Source organism: Amblyomma maculatum, chromosome 2 (genome assembly GCF_055883805.1).
Source record: "Amblyomma maculatum isolate TAMU_Amacu chromosome 2, ASM5588380v1, whole genome shotgun sequence".
Lineage (NCBI taxonomy): Eukaryota > Metazoa > Arthropoda > Arachnida > Ixodida > Ixodidae > Amblyomma > Amblyomma maculatum.
In genome coordinates this window covers 76,005,522-76,026,363 of record NC_139345.1, presented here as the reverse complement: position 1 = coordinate 76,026,363, position 20,842 = coordinate 76,005,522, and the positions used below count along the sequence as shown (strand labels likewise).

Genomic DNA, 20,842 nt, shown 5'->3' with positions numbered 1-20,842 from the left:
ACATATGAAACTCGCATGAAAAAACCACAAAAAGGCATTTGACGCGCCTCGTGTCCGAGCTCTAAAATGTTCACTTTCATGCACAGTCTCCGCAGCTTCTATCGGGCACGACACTTTGTTTATGCCCTAAACCTTCGAGAGAGACGATTTATTTTTGAAGACACTTGATGAGCATAGGCGACTAATGCGATGTTTCGCCTATTCCTAGGGTCCAGTTTTCGCCGCTCCCAGTGTTCCGGCCCGCTCTCAGCAGCCCCTCCACAACGCTCAACAAAAGTGATTCCGGAAATCCAGCCGACTTCAAACATTCCGTCTGTGCGTGAAGACATTTCTGCACTTGGTGTTGGCACGACCAAATGATAGTATTCTTGAGGGCTCGTGAAGCAACTTCTCGAGTTACGAATTTGGAGTGCGTAGACGTGAAGGGAAAAAAACGTTTGCGTGTCCAAGGCTATCTCCAGCAAAAGTGTTTGCTATGGATAAGGACTGCCACATCCGAAAAGTGAATCATCCCTTCGTTTGGCAGTTTCATCGGTCAGCCGGAACGGGGAAAGACGGATGTCAAGGACCGTGAACAGCTCATCAACTGGAAGGCCTATACCACTTGGATCATTCCTAAAGATTATGACAAAGTCGTCCACATAGCGGAAACAACTTTCATCGCGGCACAGTTCACTCAGGGCTTTTGCGACAGACTGTCATACTGAACCAGCAAGCAGGATATTCAAGAGCAGGGGAGAAGGGCAGGCACCTTTGCAAATTCATTCGTTCTGCTGTAAAATGAATTTTCAAACTTGACAAGTGTGGGCTCAAGGTAAAGAGCAAGCTGGTTCTTAAAGCTGCAGATACCAATGACAAATGAATTCCGAAAACGCGTAGCGCCAAAATCATCGACAGTATCAGCAACAGCCTGCAAAGTTTTTTTCTGAGCAGGGGGGTAGAAACACATTTATTAAGGCGAAAGCATTACTAGGCTATGTCGGCAAAGTCGTGTGTATAAAACGTGTGTACAGCCTTGTGTCGTTCTCGCAAGAGTTAGGATCTAACGAGTGGTTGTAATCGAAAGAGGATGATGTGAGGATTCTCAACAAAAAATTACGCCAGTAGGATGATAAGGTTGGTTAATTAGGACCAAAAATATAGATGTAAAACCAGTCAGACGTCGAAATAGCCATACGACTAATGTCGACGCCTAAGATATGTGACGTCATGCAACCGGAAGTTGATGTGTTTCTCACTGAATGAGGCAAATAATTGCTTGATAGTGATTAAAAATGTGTAATGACTGTCAGTTAATCAAAAAATAATATAATTAGAACCTTAAATAGGGAAAAAGACCAAACAAATGCGCAAAATGGCTACGCATATGTAGTGACGTCACAACGATGCGGTTGTCTTGGGGATCGCAGCTGGTGACGTCATGGCGCCGCCTAGCACGCGTGACGTCATCGACTCCCTCGACTCCCGGCGACGTCCCTCTCTATGCCAGGAAGAAGGTGGTTGACTGCCACCGTGACGTCACGTCGCATCGTGGCAACGCGCGATATCATGACGTCCGGCGGCGTCCCTCTCATACGCCAGTCGCTTCCTCGCCGCATGGTGTCGGATGACGCGGTGCTTAATTGTGTGCTGTGTGGACATGTTGAGGTATAACGGTGCGGAGAACGTAACACAGAACGCCATTCAAAGAGTGAGAAATAGAATCAAGAGAGATAAATAGAGAGAAAAAAGAGAGTGAAAGGGGGAGGCAAAGAGGGGCCTATACCACCCAACATGTAGGCAATATAGGCATTAATAGATGTAATACAGATTACTGTCATGCCGATATAAAAATGTCGGCTTCAGGAAGGCTGTTCCGTGGAAGGAACTGAGATACTTCCATTGTTCTTCTCACGAGGAAAGTTTCCTGTAAGGTGACACGGACATTGATTTCCTGAAGTACCTGCCTAGCGCTTGTTTCGAAGTCGCTCCTTCCGAGATAATGGCCCTGAACGGGCATCGCATTTCTGAGTATTGACAGCAAAGAAGGTTTCAGGATTGAGGCCCTCACTGCCCCTGATCGCCTTGGCCCCCTTATCCAAATCTAGCCTTTCACAGGTCTTCATGTCCTGACTTTTAGCTTTCGCTGGACGAGCATTGCGTACCCGACGGAGGTTCTCTTGAACAACATTGCAAGCCTTCATGGCGAAGACACCCCTAGGGACAACAGCAAAGCCCCTCTTCGTCATAGACTCTTCGAATCCTGGTTGTGAAGGGAAGGCACTAGCTCGCTGCAACGGATATCATCGCGTCAAGCAGTGGATGTAGGCAGAACATGAGCAGCATACCGAATTCGCTTCTCGAATTTGTCGCCTGCTGCTTTAGACGCTGTGCTTCTCATTATGGACAGAGGCTCAGACTTGTGGAATAAAGGAAGCTACCAGAACATTGAGCCCCGATTCAGTAATTTAAAGGCTAACAATGATACGCCCGGGATCACTCCGAAATAATCCTTTTGACCGGAGAAAACTCTGCGATGTTTCCTCGGCAGATTAGACGCAGTGTTTCTCCAGAACTCTGGGGGATGCGAAGTAATTCACATTTCTGTAGAGCTTACGAATGCCAGTACTAGCAGCATTTTCCAGGCCAGCTGAACTAATACAGTCATGGAAAATCCGAACCTGCCTCTAGGATTCGGAGCATCGCACGAGGCACAGGTGTCGTTCGTGGCCATTCACAGGGGCCAACGGGCCTGTAAGCGTTAGGTCTACAGAAGGGAGGTATGAATTCCTGACAGCAAGGAAGAGAGGTTGATATCTGTATGAATTACGTTAGCAGATACAAGAAGAAGGCCAGATTTAAAAACAACAACAACAACAAAAAACATAGGGCGCAGCGCAGAACAATGGGACGGAAGACGAGCATATAAGTGCTGACTAGCAATTGACTGAATTCATTGCGTGAGCGTATAAATACATGAGCGGATTCCCTTCCTTCTGCGCGTGAAACGCAGGAGGAAGATGAAGTGTCTTTTTTTTTTTAAGGTACTCTTTTTAGGCGGGACTTCATATTTTGTTCAGATGGCACGATGCGTCAGTAATCCCCTAAGAGAACATGACATCGTCCTTGGATGGTGCTGTCCCTGATAGGAATCCGACGCTCAATTATAAATCACGCAACAACTGTGTTACACTTTATGAGCGGTGTGCATTCCTTTAGCGATACTTTCATCCTCGGGCAAGGGAAATATGCGAATTTCTATTTATTGAACCCAAAGTGGTTTCATGCGCCAGCAAACCGTCTCTTTGTCCCACCATGAGATGGCCTACTTAACCCTTTATTGACTACAGTGACAGAAATTTTCCAGTGACTCCTCTTATTGACGAGTCTTGCGTCTTATATTTCTGCGTGTGTTCTCTCCATGTATGTATACGCATATACGCTTACGAAATATATTCAGTCAGTTGCTAGTTAGCACTACTAAGCTTCCACCCAGTTTATTTTTTTTGCTAGCTTTTCCTATTAATAGAGTCACAAATTATTCGATTTGCGGCTCAGCGAGTAGAAAATGCACGTACGAGAATGGGGATCCACAATGCCAGCTACAATTTCTTTACGCCATGTCATGTTCCCGAACGTCACAGTATCGTGATAGCCGAGTGCAAGGTCAATAATTTGCTGATATAATTATATAACTATATGAATATTTTCTTTTTAAGAAGAGGTTTAAGTCGGTCTGGTTGGTATATACGTTTATGCTGATGGAAAAGACGGAACAGCGCCGAGAGACAAGGCCGAAAAAAACACATATAGCACATGTTTATGTGTTCTCTTCCGCCCCGCCTTTTAGCGATGTTCATTCGTTTCCGCCGGTTTGTAGCGTATGACACAAAAGGAAGTGACCACGGCCAAGCACCACAGACGCTCAAGAATGCAGTCCTTAGTGTTCTCCATGTGCTACGTCGAATACATACAATGAGAGAACTTTAGGCACCGAGATGTCAATGTTTCTGAAAGGTAGGCGCCGACCTTAGCAAATCGTGCACTGTTCATTGAATCTGGCCAGTCTTATCCATATTCCCATACTTGTTTTCATGCGGAATTTTTAGTATACAATAAAGGTGAAAACTTAAGCTGACAGTTGCTAAACCTGACGAAGGGCTTAGTATGGAGCGCTGCACGAGATTGGCTGCGCTCCCGGTCCAGCCCTAGGGCCAACCATGCCGGGACATGAGCTGTTTCGTCGGTTCTGGGCTGGGCTAGAGCCGGGCTCGGGTCAGGCTCGTAAAAGGAGGCTCGACGTCCGGCAACTCTTCCACTATTGCAGGGCGAAGTATACAACTGCGGCGTTGCAACGGCGACACGGGTGGTACGCGCTGAGAAAAATGTTAAGCAAATAGATAAGTCCGTCAATGAAGGTTGTCCTGTATACATCTGTGTTAGTTGTCCCCGTCTTTTTTGCGCTATGTCTTCAAGAAGCTTACTTTCCCGTCGTGGTAGCTGAGTGGTAAACGCGCTTGACTAATAAGCCGGGGTACCTGGTTAAGTCCTATAGCCTCGACGGCAGCATTTCTGTTATAGCAGAAAGCATTCAATTCATGCACTTTGTGGTGTCAGTGCTCGTTTAAGAATCAAGGCGATCGAAATGTTCCGGAGTCCTCTGCTACGGCGCCCCTTACTGCCTGAGTCGCCTTGGGCCCTTCATCATCATAATAATAATAATCATAATCATCATCATCATAATCATCACCATCATCAGCCTGAATATACCCACTGCAGGGCGAAGGCCTCTCCAATATTTCTCCACTTAATCCGGCTCTGTGCTAGCTGCATCTACTTGACCCCTGCGAACTTCTTAACCTCATCCGCGCACCTAGTTTTCTGCCGCCCCCTGCTACGCTTTCCTTCCCTTGGAATCCAGTTTGTTACCCTAAGCAACCATCGGTTATCCTCTCTTCGCACTACATGTCCTGCCCATGCCCATTTCTTCTTCTTAATTTCCACTAGAATGTCGGTAACGAGTTATTTCTCTGACCCACTCTGCACGCTTCCTATCTCTTAATGTTACCCCTACCATTTTTCGTTCCATAGCCCTCTGAATTGTCCTCAACTTAAGTAGAACTCTCTTGGTTAGCCTCCACGTTTCAGCCCCATAGGTGAGTACAGGTAAGATGCAAATGTTGTATACTTTCCTCTTTTAGCTATACCGGTAAGCTGCTAGTCATAATCTGCGAGTGCTTGCCAAATGCGCTCCATCCCAATCTTATTCTTCATGTTATTTCTGTTGTATTGTTCTGGTATTCTTATTCTTGGGCCCTTAGCTGCATTTTTTTTCTCATATGAGCAAATAAAAAGTGCGTTCGGTTTTCTTTTTGATGTGCTGACCGCAACACCTCGTAAATGAAACAGCCTTAAAATCTCGCGACAGTTTAGAAATCTCATTTGTTCGAACTAACAGAAAGCTTGACTGAGCCATCTTTAGATGATTTAGTCAGCGTATTTACATCATAGTGTGCAAGTAATTTTAGTTGCGCGCCGGCCACGCCGAACGCTACAAGCGAGCACGTTTAATTCCTCTTCTCGGTGACGTACCGCTCTAGCTTGTAGCGTGCTCTAAAGCACAAAACCTATAGTTGCCGCTGTGGTGTTGTGTGGAGTAGTGTAACATCTCACATGCGGCTCGTTTTCCGCCAGTGCATTCCCTTATTAAAGTATAGAACAAAGCTGCAGGTGGAGCTGTTTCAGATATCAGAGAACACGCACCATCTGTTCTAGCAGAAGGCGCACTGTGCATATGTTCAGTACTGGGCCTGACACTAGCACCAACGCTCTATCGCTTGGCGAGGCACTGCCTGTTTAAATATCGTTTTTTTTTTTTTTCAACATCTTTGAAGCACCAGCCGCCAGAACAGTGCATGAATTGTGCCAGCTACAGACAATAAGTTTTGAACACTCCGTCTTGCTGACGCAACCGGGCCGAATTGCTCAATTGGGGGGGGGTTTAAATGGAAGCATTGAATGACTACACCTTCTGCATGAAGAATCAGCGCAGAGCATAGCGCCCTGAAGAGGCGCCGGCCCTATAGCGACGGTGGTCTTGTGAGCTATCATATAACTACGCAGTCCGCACACCTCAGGGTGGCCACACCGCCTTAACTTCTGCCTTCCTTCTACCTTGGTCGTCTAGTGCACAGATAAAAGGGTTCCAGGAAAATATTTCCTTTCTCTTTACATGGCAGGGTGACACCTTCGCTTGACGGACGGCAGACCTGGCCGGGGAATGGCATGGCGAGAGGATCCATCTAGCAGTACCCGAACCTCATCTTCGGTAATTGTCACCAACAAAATCATCCAGCCTAGTCACACTGAAGTCGACAAACTGGAGTAGCGGCGAATGTCTGGTAGGACCTTTCTGGTGACTCTTTATTACCCTGATTCTCAGATCTTAAATTCTCGTAATACCTGGTTCTAGCGTGTAGTATTGTAGCTGCATGACTCTTGCGGTGTTCTGCGTTATAATGAGGTTACCGAGATTCGCCTGCATCATTTGCCGCGCTCGCAAACTCTGCTACATTGAGTGCAATGAAGCTAGAAGAGGCTTTTGATTTCAGACAGCTCACACTGATTTCAAAAGAGGCTAGAAAGAGCGATGTATGGAAAAGGTTACTCCAAAATGTTGACGCCAGCAATCTGTCACCAGTGGGGCATGTGCAATGCGAAGAACGCAAAAGTTTTTCGCATACGATGGTGGAAAGGATCGCATGTGATTCGTCATAAAAAAAAAAAAATGCGTTCTCTCTCGCCACTCTAATTAAAGGCATCACTTTAATATTCACGCTGAGAGAATACGATCATGAATAAAAGGGTGCGAAATACAGATTCACCTGAAAAAATATTAATATATTGTTGCCTCACTGGACAGGCACTTTGCATTGATTTGAGGATTGCTCTTCTCATTCTTAAGGTACGTAGATCTGCTTTACCTGACCGCTCAGTAAGTACACGACTATACAAAATATACGTCTTAAATGCGAACTGATGCATCTACTGCATCTACTGCATCTACTGCCCAAATACGATGTCGGTATAGGCATGTGCCTGAGAAGGGACGTGTGATGTTTGGGCCCTGTGAACCTTGAATAAGATGCCCTCCAGAATTTGCACATTCTTGGAAGAACGTATACCTTCTCGGTATAATGCGCACCTGCTCGAGAATGTGTCCAGCTGGATATGAGAATAGATGCAGTGATGGAGAAAATGGGGAAAAGTGCGGCAGAACTTTCGGGATTACTTCCATACACGGGGCGGAGTCAATACATGCTTCGAGTTTTCTCAGTTAGGCTCCTTCGTAATGTGGTCAACGAAGGAAAGGCAAACTAATGAACTGAAGATGTCTAAAAATGCCAATTCTCTTACTTGTTTGAACCCTTTTGGTATAGCCGTAGTGGGAATAAAGTCAAGTATTATAGCAGGCCCGCTATATACTGTCGATGTTCGGGGGCAGTTGGTCCTCTAGGGCAGGTTACATAAGTCTAGGTTAACACCGGTGTGTGTGCCCATATACGTCCCTCTCACGCGTTAAATGCCCTGCTCTTCAAATAATTTGGCGCCGTAGTTGTGAGCGAAACGTCAAGGGGCGCACGCCACTCCTACGTAATAGTGGCAATAAATAAATGCCATTCGTACGTAATAGTTGGCAGTCAACTTGGCTGGACGCTGATTGGTCGGCGGATTGTATGACGTCACGAAAGCACGTGATTTGGTTGAGTTTGTAGGAGCTGCCCACTCATGGGGCACCCAATCAATGGGAGGATGAAATAGGAATCGAACACACCGGGACCGTTGGATTCTGAGTCAAATACGCCACCCCTAGACCACGCAGACACGTAACTTGATTAAAGCGGGGCCTCTGCCAGACGTGCTTGCACATGATGCGTTAGCGTATGACTGCGCACTTACGAATATGAGAGAGATAATAATTGGAAGAAGAAATTTGATACCTCAGCGCCGCTTTAACTTGTACCTGTTCATTTTTATTGACTTTGCGTATAGGGGAGAGCTAGCACAGGACCGGGTTAATTGGAGGAAAATGGGAGAAGCCTTCACCCTGCAGTGGATACATAGTTCGGCTGACGATGATGATAGGGAGATCACAGTGACAAGGAATGTCTGTACGGGTGATACTACCGTATTACTTTTTATCACCTTTGTAAGTCTTTCCTTAATCGTTTTTGGGCGCCGAGGCATTTATTTGTATTTTGTGAATGTTTACATCTCGTTTTATTTTTGTTTTTCCACACTATCTGCTTGGACACGTCGCAAAGCAAAGATGCATTTCTTAGACACATTTCCACTTGATCCTTTCATATGCTTACTAATATCCTATTTTCCTTCACTATAAATATGTCCGCCCAGAACGCACAACGCGGCCTGATTAGGTAAGTCGAAAGTACTGCACGAAGCCTGACGCCAGCCTCCTCCTCTTGTTTGTCGTCAATCTCCTGCAGCACGCGACTGTCTCATATGAAGTACCGGCATGTGAGACGCTTGGCGCCAGCGGTTCCGTCGGAGGACTAGAAACGAGCGGCGTGTACAAGTGATGCTCCTTAGCTCAAAGCCCGAGACAGCAGTATCCTCGTGAACCGGTCACGCTGCTGTCTACAGGCGCTCGAGGAATTCATCAAAATACAAATGGCATCGGTGATTGACAGCTGGTATTCCTGGTTACGCATATAAATGCGCATGATACCACCGACGCTCTCCCTTTCGGCGCCGCAAAGAGGCCAGTGAGAGTGGCAGCGACATGATGGCTGTGCAACCGCCGCAGATTTTTATTATTTCGTCAGACATTCCACACAGGGCGTTCTCGAAGCCAGACAGAGATAGAAGTTTCTCGGACAAAGGCTCTGTAGTGAGTGTGGTTAACTTTACACAAGGTCAGAGCGGGAGACGGCGAAGACAGCGGGTCCCACCGACCAGCGCCGCGCCGGCGGCAGCAGTGGCGGCGCGCCGCGCGGCCGGCACGGTGCCGTCGGGATGATCGGAGAGGGGGGGCGCAGCCGGCGGCGCGTGCTGTCAACAAGTGCTGCCCTCGGCGGCTGCGGGACCCAGTCGTCATCGGAGCTCGAGCATGGCCGGTGGCGCTCTCCAGGCGCTCCTCGTCGCGCTACTGCTGGTGGTGGCCGGCTGCGGGGGCCGCTGCACCGCCGGCGGCGGCAGCGGCGGCGCCTCGTCGTCCTCTTCGGACCAGCGCCAGCTGAAGCTGGACGCGGTGCGACACCAGATCCTCTCCAAACTGAGCCTACGCGAGCGGCCGCCCCAACGCCGGGAGCCCGCGCTGCCACTGGCACGCGAACTGGCCCTCGAGGCCCTCCGCCGTGTACACCTGCTACCCGAGCCGCGCGCGCTCGAGGACCAAGGGGACCCGAGGCAGGATGATGACTACTACGGACGCACCGCCGAGATCATCGCCTTCGCCGAGCCCGGTGAGCACCTCCTCACCCGGAACAGCAGCTTTGCTTTCCTTCCTCCTTGCCACATTTTTCTTTTTGCTTCCCATCACTGATCCCAGGAAGACGTTGCGATTGGACTGTTACATGCACGATGTGGCAGGTGATTAGAAGATGGCGGGATTTTTTTTTATTGCACAACGTATTTTTCGGCTACCTTTTCTTTCTTTTTTTTTTTTTTTTTCGTCGACGTAAAAGTACAACACGCGCTTCCACAACCGAGCTGCGCGGCAGAAGAGCTGGAAGACCCAAGCACAAAGGACGATCGCGTCGGTACGCAATTTAACTAATTTAATATAATCTAGTGGAATTCCGATTTATCTCAGCCTGCATTTTTCAGACCGCTGCTATTTCCTGATTTCGGTAAATATATGCTCATCGAAGACAGTCTCCAAGAAAACGTCAGCGCCGCAACATCGCGTATATAACGCTATGCTCTCAGGCCAGTTGTTTCGGTTTGTACACTCAGTATTGAACAGGCAGCTTGAAACGGTTTTTTTTTTCTTTTGCGTGTACACTAAAACTACTGAAGAATTACGCTACGCCGAGCGTCAGCTTTCTAATCTCACGGCGAACTAAATGTTGCAGTGCGCCCCGTATCGCGATCCGCGTTTGGGACCTTTTTCTCCCGTCTCTCGGCGGGACTGCGATTGTGCCAAATCATGACAATTTTGACTTGCATCGTGCGGTGCAAAGTGCCCGCACTCTCGTTGGACCAGCAGTTTGTTCAAATAATAGCGAGTGGTTGTGAATGCAGTTTAATTTCACTTTGCTGTATGCACTTCCGCGCAACATTGGGCCTGTCAACGGCTAAACCACCTGGTCGTTCGTGACGCCTGCGCTTAAGGAGGATTCACTTACTTGGTGGATTGGAGTCTATTGCGCATCATTCGTCAGCAAGAGTCTAGAACAATCAAAGTTACATTCCTTCTTCCCTCACGTCGTTCTGTAGTCATCGTGCAAGTATGTTTCATTAGCGCATTTTCACGACAGAGATAATATGGTGGATTATTTTTAACTATTTCTCGAACCAGAATTCTTTTTTTTGTCCCCCCCCTCCCCTGATTTTTTTTTTTTTTTTTTGCATCCATGCAGTATATAACATTGCATGGAGCTTGAGATATGCGTGCCTGTGAAAAATAACTTGAACCTCTACTTTTGGATTCTTTCGGCATTCTAAATCCGGGGCTCCGAAAACGCGCTGTCTATAGCACAGCTCACGAAACATTGGGGCCGTAAATCTGACCTTTACGTGGATTAATGGGGGGTGAGAGAAGGGGGGGGGGGGGGGGAGATGGCACATTAAGCTGTTGTGGCAAAAAGATTTTTTGCAATGATGGTATAATTTCTGGGTGTATTATATGTATCATAAAACTCCAAGCAGCACGGGAAAATGGTTCGGACGTGTAATAATTTGGCGATATTACAAGCACAATGTTTCGCATTTAAACGAATCTTGCTTGACGAGCATTTTTTTTGTCTTGCTTGTAGATATAACACCGTAAAAAAAAAAAAAAAAAGAAAGAAGCGTGGTTTTCGAATCGACGTTGCGTGGTTTTTGTTATAGCTATGTGCGAGGAAGAGCCTCCGTTTTTTTGGTGTACATCGTCATGTGATATTGAAATGGCGCCTCTTCGCTCTTGGGATAGGTGAAGTTCCTTGATTTCCTCGTGTGTTTATGAGAGGGGTAGGGACTTACTTTATACTCTGCTCACGTTGGATGACTAGAGCACGGATGAATGGTCTTATGGAAACATCTGCTACAAAAACAATGTTTTTTCATGTTTTTATTTTTTTTTTTCGCAAACTAATATTCGCTTTGATGGCGGCATTCACTGCTCGAATTCTTTTTCGTAGCTTTCCTATCATGTTCCTATCAGTCCTGAAAACCATACGTGGAGCAGGAACAAGTGGAATAAATTGACGTGACGCGCATGAAGCTATCGAGAAAACCAGAAGGGGCGGGTGAGATCGCGCCGTCAATAACAAGTAGTGGGAATGCTGCCTGGTGCAAGGTGCGCATCAAGAGTACTGAGTGTGTGCATCTCACCTTCACTGCTCCGTATGATGGAGGGGGAAAAGATATCAATGAAATCAATGTTTCCTGTTCAGTGACGAGCCGGGGCGAATACTTCATGAGTCGCGTGGTGGGGCTCTCTTGGCAGAATGGACGCTCGTTCCCAGGTTTCCCCAGTCCCGAGAAAGGCTTTCATTGAGATGATTGCACGTGTTAGCCGAAGGAGTGTGCAAAACCGTCAAGCAGCTCATATTCCCCTCGCGTCAGCGATTTCTGCTTTGTCGAGAAAGCGGATCACAGGGAGAGAGGGGAAATTCTTCAAGCAGGGCAACGGTACTGCTAGCAATAAAACAGCCTTTAAAGGCAACGAAGAGAAAGGCTACGGAAGGAAGTCGATTGATCAGTTTTGCCTTCCTTGAGCAGGAAAATTAACATTTAAATTCCAAAATTACGATACCGAGGGCATAAACTATACACCCATCTAACGCTTTTCACGGAGAGCGTCTGACTGATTTATGGCCCCCTGCGGCCTTACGCTACCGGCCTGCAAGCGACTGTAACCGCAACTTCCGCGCGAGCTTATCTTGCGTGTCGAGTTAAACAAAGAGAGAGAGAGAGAGAGATGAAAGAAGAAACAGAAAACGGTGAGAGTGAAAGAGAAGGATGGAGAGGGCTGTTCAAAAGCGTGTCTACTGTTGGCGCACCGCTTGTACCGTATCAAAATGCGTACGGTTCCACGCGCAAAGGCTTGGTGCGTGTTCACGCAACGCGATCCTGTAAAACAGCCGCCAGCACGCGCGCGCGGCGAGGTGTCTGTTTATAGCCAACACCGCCTGAGCGCTCGAAGAGAGAGGCGCCACAAGGGCACGCGAGACCGTGCCACGAGTAGTGGTTACGTTAACTGCCTGCGCGTCGCAGACCCTGTTGTCTCTCGTTCAGCGATGAGGTGTCCATATGTGCTGTGGGGGAGGTTGGTGGGAACAGTGGAGATGAGTAAAGGTGAGTGGATGGAGGGAAGGGGAGGCAACGTACATATGGAAGGGCTCTCGCTATATTGTGCTACTGTCTTCCGTTCTCAGGCGTCGAACAGGGCTTGGAATGCTGCTTGTTATACGCCGACTGCGAGCGAACGTTTGAAATGCGAGCGTAGCCAGATCCGGAGAACGCTGCTCAGCTCTTCGTGAGTTTCTAAGCAGCTCTTGTCGCACCCTTTGACGTTATTGCGCAGTTCGAAGTGACTAGGAAAAAAAAAAAAAAGAAAGAAAGCGAAGGACAGCGAATTATAACATTGGCTTTCCTATCTTCCTTAGAGGAAAGAACAGATAACGGGTATTAACAAAGAGAAAAAAGTACAGTTAAAAAAAAAAAACGCAGTTTTATGTCGCATACGGCCAGCATTGCATGGTGCGCTGAACGGCCGCTTTTGGGTCCATAATGCCTGTGACATTAAGCACACTACTGGTATGCGTTGAGAGGAGAGATGCTGAGGGAGAAATCAATTTGGTAGTTTAAGAGCGGTTTCAGCGTAGATCGTTGTCTGCTGCATGAATCTTCTTTTTAGTTTTTAAACAGATTTCGGGCTTGCTATGCGGTGATTGCATACCACATCGCAGAATGCGTATTTACCTTTGCAACTTTACTGCTGGGTGATGCCATAGAGATTGTCTAAAGGTAGAACTAGGGATATGCTTCTGTTCGGGGCTGTTAGCGAACAGCTATAATAGAGCAGAAAGTAAAGTGGAACTCAAGAGACTTCTGATGCGCGTACAAGGAGAAAGTGAGAAGTTTGGGCTTAAACTGAACATTAAAAAGACAAAGATCATGGCGTCTTACCCTATCAAGTCCTGGGGCATCAAAGGACAAGAACTGCAAGCTGTGACAGATTTTCTCTTCTTCGGCTCCAAGATTACCCCGGAAGGAGACTGCAGCCATGAAATTAGGAGACGCCTGCTTCTGGGAAAGAGAGCCATGGCTAGCCTTGACCGCCTAGTGAAGAGCAGAGACATTAGACTGCCAACCAAGATACGTATAACTCGTGCTGTGGTATTTCCAGTTGTGATGTATGGATGCGAGAGTCGGACTGCGAAGAAGGCTGACCGCCGAAGAATTGACGCGTTTGAATTGTGGTGCTGGCGGAGACTCTTGAGAGTTCCTTGGACTGCCAGAAGATCAAATCAGTCGATATTATCGACAATAAACCCTGTCTGCTCATTGGAGGGTCAAATTCTAAAGTTAAAGCTCAGCTACTTTGGTCATCTGATGAGAAGAGAGGAGTCGCTGGAGAAAGATTTGATGTTGGGAAAGGTTGAAGGTCGCCGGAGAAGGGGTCGGCAGCGAACGCGATGGTTAGATGGCATCCTCGAGGCACTGCAGATGAAGTTATGTGATGTTAGGAAGATAGTGAGAGACCGGAAAGCGTGGCATGACATGGTCCATAGGGTCACGAAGAGTCGGACACGACTGAACGACTGAACTGAACTGAACACATTAATATTACGGTGATTATGAATATTGCTGATGTGATATATGTTGAGGGGTAAAGGAGACAGAACCGATCCCTGATGTACGTATCTAGTTTGAAAACAGGTTACGGAAGTCGAGAATCTGTCTACCGAGCGATTTCAGTAATCAATCAAAAATGTAAAAATGCGGCCTTGTTTCGTCAAGCTTGTTAAAGAGAATAAAATTGTCTACCCTGCCGCATGCTTTGGCGGAATCCATGGTAAATAATGCCGCGTTTCCACTGTAGCTAATACCATCCACATTAAGTTCGAAGCGTCATATTAAGCACTTCTGAGGATACTGTGAAATGATGGATTAGGATAAGAGATACGACTGCTGATTCTGGGAAGTCTGCAAGTGGATCAGTAAATGTCGTGTGCTGCGCTGAAGGCTGAGAAGCAAAAGTTTATTGCAATAAAGATCCACGTTAAACACGTAAAATCTAAAGGTTTGTCAAATGGAGATTGAAAGCTGTTAAACAATTTTTTTGTTTTTACAATTGAATTTGCGCGTCAACTAACATTTGCTGTTTTGAAAATTAGCTACTCATAATTGTCTGCTTGGGGCAAGCTCGTTGGGCAGATTTAAATTTAACTTACGTTTCAACTTCGCCTGATGGGAAGAAAGCAAACGCATTTCACTTTCAACCGCTAAATAAAAACACTTGTAAGCATATTTACGAACTCAACGCTGTGATCGTTTAAAGATTTGTGTACAGAAACAGCGTTTAGACGTATGCAGCTGGGAGATACGGGGGCCCCAGATCAGCCGAAGTGTTGAGCGCCTTCCTATTCCGCGAAATCGCTTCTTCTAGGACTCATTGCCCTGATAAAGCTACTTTTTCTATTAAACATACTCTGCAGAATGCTTATTTAAGCTTAATAGCTGCAGCAGCTTCTGCACGCACACTCGTGAACCCATGTCTTCTTGTTTTGAGAGGAGATCGCCGGTGGAGAGCAAACCAAGGGGGCGAGTCAAAGCACATGCGTGCCTCTCACCATCTGTGCACTTTAAAGGTTTAAAGTATAACTTGGAACATCGGGTACACCCAAACAACTCCGAGTATTACGTAGTAAGGCTCACAATACTATCTTATCAGCTGTACGATCGCCTTAAAATACTGACAGGAACCCTTGTCGCTCGGTGCTAGGAGATACGCGTTGCTGCTATCATGCCCTTCATCGCGGTAGTTTTCTCCCCTTGGCAGTGTGTTGCGGCCTCTTCGACTTTCGCTTTCTTTCTTTTTCTCTTCATTTTTTTTTTAATTATTTATTTTTGTTGTTGTCGGCAGGTGCCGCGCTTCTTGCGCCGTTCATTGCGTCTCGACTCCGCGGCGTGTAACGCAAGGCGCCGACGTCAGCGGCTCGCAAGGGCGCGTGTGAGGCGCCTCAGCGTGTGCAGCAGTCTCGGCGCGCTTACGGTGCGGGACAGTGACCCGGCGGAAGCGCGCCTCCATGTAGAGCACACGCTTTATTACCTGCGCCGTGAAGACGAATGACTCCTCTGCTCCCCGTTCGTATACCTGGCCTGTTTAGTTAGGTGCAGCGTGGCAAACGCTGCGAGTGTGCCAATAGATCCGCCGCCAGGCCACGCCACAGGGAAAGCTTACCAGCGCGGACCCCTCGCATCCGAGCACACGGTGTATACTTCGGCCGCGGAGGCCTTGGTTATTTAGTCCCCTGACTGATCCTCGATAAAAAAAAAAAAAAAGAGAGAAAAACGTGAAAGGCGAATAAATGTGGCGAAGTCTGCGGTGAGGTGATGGCACTAAGCGAAGGCTTATGGATAATAGGTCGGACCACCCACATTTGCGGGTTCTGCAGCGCTGCACACATGTCTACGTAGAGCGAGTGCTGAACAAAAAAAAGTAGAGAAAGGGAGCTTCACTTTTTTTTTTTTCACCGCAGCCCCGGTGCATCTCTCAGCAAAGACAGAAGGTGGAATCGCGTCGCAGAGGTGACATGGGCACCAGTTTACCGGGTCAGGAGGCGTTTGCAGAGAATTCTTCGAACTTGCAACCCGACCTACGGTGCGGTCCTTTTAAAGAATATCTAGCTTATTGCTATTTTGATCACCTGTCTGCTCTAGTGAAGAGCACGTAAAACTTGCTCTAAGAACTTTGAGAAATGGCAACTTCTTTTTTCACTTCCACTGAAAGGGGAAATAGAACAACTATTGGAATTGATGACTGTCTTCAAGTTTTACACTTTGGGTGTGGTACTTTTTCTTTATTCTTCAAGAAGAATTTGCCCGTACTTTTCTCTTTATTCGTTTTGCCTACTTAGGCAGATAGATCTCAGTAGGAGAAATTGGTTGGTTTGAACGTCGCTGCTTGACTAAAGCCAGTCCTCAGACCACCCAATCTGACTTACATAATTTCGAACGCGGCTGGCTGTGCAGAAAAGAAAGCCGCGCGCTGCGACTGCCTGTATTCGCCTAGGAGTGCCCGGCGCACCTCGAATGCGTGATTGATTGTAACTTGTGCGGTTAAGGGGAGTAGGTGAGTTATGAAAGAGGCTCAAATAATTACGCCTTACCGCAAATAGATACACCGAACAGACTATCCGAAGCACCTCTTCGGGCTCAAGCCGATAATTATACTCGGTGGCTTTCATCCGTTCATTATTCTTTCCTGTAGCTCTCAGGTGTTAATTCTTACAAAAAACAAAAACAAAAAAAAAAAAACAAATGTCACCGTGCAACGCAAGCTACATTCGCTTAAACAAGGTTAAACGCTGTTTTTACTAATGGACAGAGATGTGAAGAAAAAAGAAAAACAACAAAGGTCTCAATTATTTGTCGCAGTATTCGCCTGATGACAAAATCTGACCTTTTAAATGCACCTTGATGATTATTACGTGTTTTTTTTTTTTTTTTTTTTTTTTTTTTTTTTTTTTTTTTACATACACCTGAGTAATTCTTGCGCCCATGGAGAAACGATTGATGTTTTCAGATCGCGAAACATGCGCTGCTGATCCGCTGTAGAATTACCATAATAGTCGAGAAAATTTCACTATTCGAATCGGCATTAGTCAAATAAGCGCGGTGGGGAACGGCGCATTGACTTACTCTGTTCAAAACTGCACATGACACGAGCCACCCAAAGTACGATGTTATAAAGAAATATGGCCGCATATAGTTGTGCCGAAGGAAGTCCTATACCAAACACACTGCTCTGGGGAATATTATTGGCTGTTATTTTTGTGGCTACCGACTACCATAATCGAAAAGCGTCCAGTTGCGACATAATGAGGATTGAATTCTTCTGAAGCAGCTAAACTGCTGCGAGAAAAATCTGTGCACACAGAAAAAAGAAAAGAAGGGTTCGTTGTAAACATATTATGTACATGTCGGGAGTAAAAAATAGCTGAATACGTGTGCACAAGCTGGAAATAGTTTAGCAGCGCTACCGCAACCCTGCCTCTTGGAATTTGTACCCAGGGCTATCCGCTTGCTTCCTCTGATGCATGCAGGTATTCAAGGCGATTGATTCTCGCGTCTGCTCCGACGTAATTTTTTTTTTTTTCACACACTTGTGTCCCGCGAACTTTAGCTGCCGGCTGTACACATAGTAAAAACTGCAAGTTCGCTAAATACTTTGCGAGGTTCATGCGTCGTATAGACGAGTCCTTGTTTCACAATCCGCTATACACAATTCTACGCATAGTTTTTGTAATGCGTAGTGATGTCCTGGCTGTTCGTGTGCTGTCGGTAGTTTCCTGCTCTAATCGAACAATGTTGTGGCGAAACAGCTCGAATACATATTGGTGCAGAAAGCCGATAGGAGCGCTCGCGGAAACCGATTCAAGGATGAGATCGAGATTGGTATCGCGGTTGACAGGTGCCCAACCCAGCGTGAAGCGGCGGTTCTACGTATTTTTAATTCTGACGCAGATGACAACGTTTTTGTATGCATATATAACGACGTCATCGCGTGGTTTAACAGACATAAATTTCACACCTCAAGTATTTAGCGACCTTCATTGTACGCGGCCGTGTGGTGCATGGAATAAGGCCGCCTTATTAAGCGATTGCGACGCTTCATCGCTGTCCTCCCGGGTCACATTTGCAGCTCGGAAGGGACTGTCGTTGGATGCACCTACTTTGCGCGCTGACGGATTTGCGTGATCTACCGGCCTTGAACCACCGATACACCGCGTCCTTCGGCCGACGAATCTTTTTCCAGTGCGCTACCATGCATAGCAATAGAAATGGATATCAGAGTCCAAGACCTGCAGCGAGTTATCCAGTGAAGAGGCCGCCTATATCTTACGCTCTCAGTACACGATCCAAGAGGCCTATTTGTCTGTCTGTTTAGGGCATAACGTGCAATGCGTGTTAAAATTACGTGTTAGCTCGAGCACACCGCTCTTTAAGTTTGATAGTCTAAAAAAGTAACATCCGTGGCAAATTAAATGCCAGTAGCAATTAATTACAGCCAATGGGAATTAGTAAATGCTGGTTCACTAATGCCTACTGGCTACCCGGTACGCTGCAGGTTAATTGGCATCATGAAAGATGAACCGCCGGTTCTTGCTAATGTGCAGGATGGCGGGTTACATAATTATTAGTTATTTAATTAATGTTCAAACTGATATGTGTGTTCGGTGTGTATTCCGTTATAGACCTTGCGAGACTAACTGGGACGTACTCTTTTTATTTCCCCGTGATGTCCGAGGATAGCTTTTTTTATGTTCTGTAGGGACGGGGTTTAAGTTCCCAAACTGGTTGCGGACTAAGAGCGCTCCGTAGTGGAGCGTTCGAGGTTGTTTTCAACCACCCGGAGCACTGACATCGCACAGCACACGGTCACTTTGCATTTCGCATCCATCGAATCCCGGCCGCCGCGGCTGGGATTTGATCCCATAACATCGGGCTCTGCAGCCGCGCGCCAAGGACACTGCGCCACCGCGGCAGTTGTCCTTGTGTTACTCAACTTACACATCGGCTCAGATTTTTTTCTTTTTTTTCGAGGAGAGAGGTGAACATTGCGGCAGAAGTTGCAGCGTTAAAAAGAAAAAGCGCGCATTAGCCAACTGTTATAGAAGGATTATCGTCGCCTTTGGACCTTTCACGCGATAGCGTTAAGGCCGACCACTGATTGGCCGGCGAGTTGTGTGACGTCAAGACATCACGTGATATGACCGGGTTGGCAGGTTGCCAACTTGGGCAGCTCGAGATAGGAAAGTGCGATTGCATTCGAACCCGGAAAATTGGGAATCGAACCCGGTACGTTCGTACTGCTTCGTTCAAGCGGAGCCTTATATCTATTTCGAATGATCATTCACATTATCTGTAAAACTACCGTAAACTACCACATTATGTGGTAGTTATTACTCGACAATTATTTGTTTGGCGCAATTTAGACGGGTTAGATATCAGCTTACTGGCACGCCATACTTGCGTCATATTTGTTTTTGCTTTCAAGCATTCCGACGATCTGAATGAATATCGATTAGTGTATCAGCGTTTATCTTCTTGGCACCGCCTAATTTGCTAGTGACGTAAATAGCATGGAAGTGGAATTCCAAAGAATGAGAACGACGGCAGGTTATATCACATCGAATATTACTAACGATCATCATCAGCCGGACTGTGCCCACTGCAGGGCGAAGATCTCTCCCATTTCCTCCAGTTGAACCGGTCTTGTGCTAGCTGCATCCACGCGACCCCTGTGAATGTCTTGACCTCATCCACATATCTAATTTTCTGCCGCCCCCTGCTACGCTTACCTTCCCTTGCAATCCAATTGGTTACTCCTAGAGATCATTGGCTGTCCTCTCTTCAAGCTACATGTCCTGCCCATACCCATTTCTTCTTCTTAATTTCAACCAGAATGTTATATCTCTGACTCACTCTGCACGCTTCTTATCTCTTAATGTTACACCTACAATTTTTCGTTCCATAGCCCTCTGCGTTCTCCTCAACTTTTCGTTAACCTTACGCCATAGTTACTAACGATGTGGCATCTAAAAAATAAAAACGGCACGATTATTGGTAGGTGACAGCCTATTGCACTGCGCACACGTTATATTATGACGCGGGCGTGCGTATGGTGCATGTGATGGGGGTTCGTGCTAAGGCAGACATCAAAAGCATGGAAACTGACAGCCGTATGTATATGTGTCACATGCGCTGGCGCCTCCTTCAAGAGCGTCCGTAGAAACAGCGTGCCGCAATTAGTTTTTCCCGTGCCTTCAGAAGGAAGGTGAGCCCAATTCCTGTTATACTCCATGCGCTTGTTCTCTCAAAGCAGTGGGCATAATGAGTTGTCAGCCCAAGGTAGAGCGTGAGTGGGTTCTGCGGTGCTCCTTATTAGAACTATGCAAAATTAAGCTCGGAAGGTGTATGCCGGAGTTATGCCAACACTTCTCACACAGTTTTATGCCAACACTTCTTTATCAAATCTGGTTTGGTTTGGTTTGTGAGGTTTTCCGTTCCAAAGCGACTCAGGCTTCATGGGAGACGTCGTAGTGGAGGACTCTAGAAATTTCGGTAACCTGGGGTTATTTAACTTTCACTGACATCGCACAGCACGCGGGCGCCTTGTTTTCCGCCTCCATCGAAAAGCGGCCGCCGAGGCCAGGATTCGATCCCGCACCCTTGGGGCAGCAGTCGAGCGCCGTAACCACTGCGCCACCCCGTCTATCAAATCTGTCATTATTATTTCAATAAGGGCAAGCAAAATGACCGTGTTACATTAAAAAAACAATCCACCTTAGTGACATATTTCTCACTAGTCCTTTGAGCGGGCGTTTGTAAACCCGATCAAAGCGTCGCTGCTGCAACTGTGGCTTCGCCAGACCTTCGTACTTTTTATCGCCTTTGAAAACGT

General features: G+C 46.9%; 1 protein-coding gene across 1 annotated transcript in view; it reads left to right on the top strand.

Moving 5' to 3' along the window:
- The first annotated feature begins 9,094 nt into the window (after positions 1-9,094).
- Positions 9,095-20,842, top strand: part of Actbeta (inhibin subunit beta) — a 172,981-nt gene continuing 161,233 nt past the window's right edge. Inside the window, exon 1 of the mRNA XM_084594537.1 lies at positions 9,095-9,464. Coding sequence (XP_084450663.1) covers positions 9,110-9,464 — 355 coding nt within the window. The 5' untranslated portion in view covers positions 9,095-9,109. The remainder of the gene's footprint in view (positions 9,465-20,842) is intronic.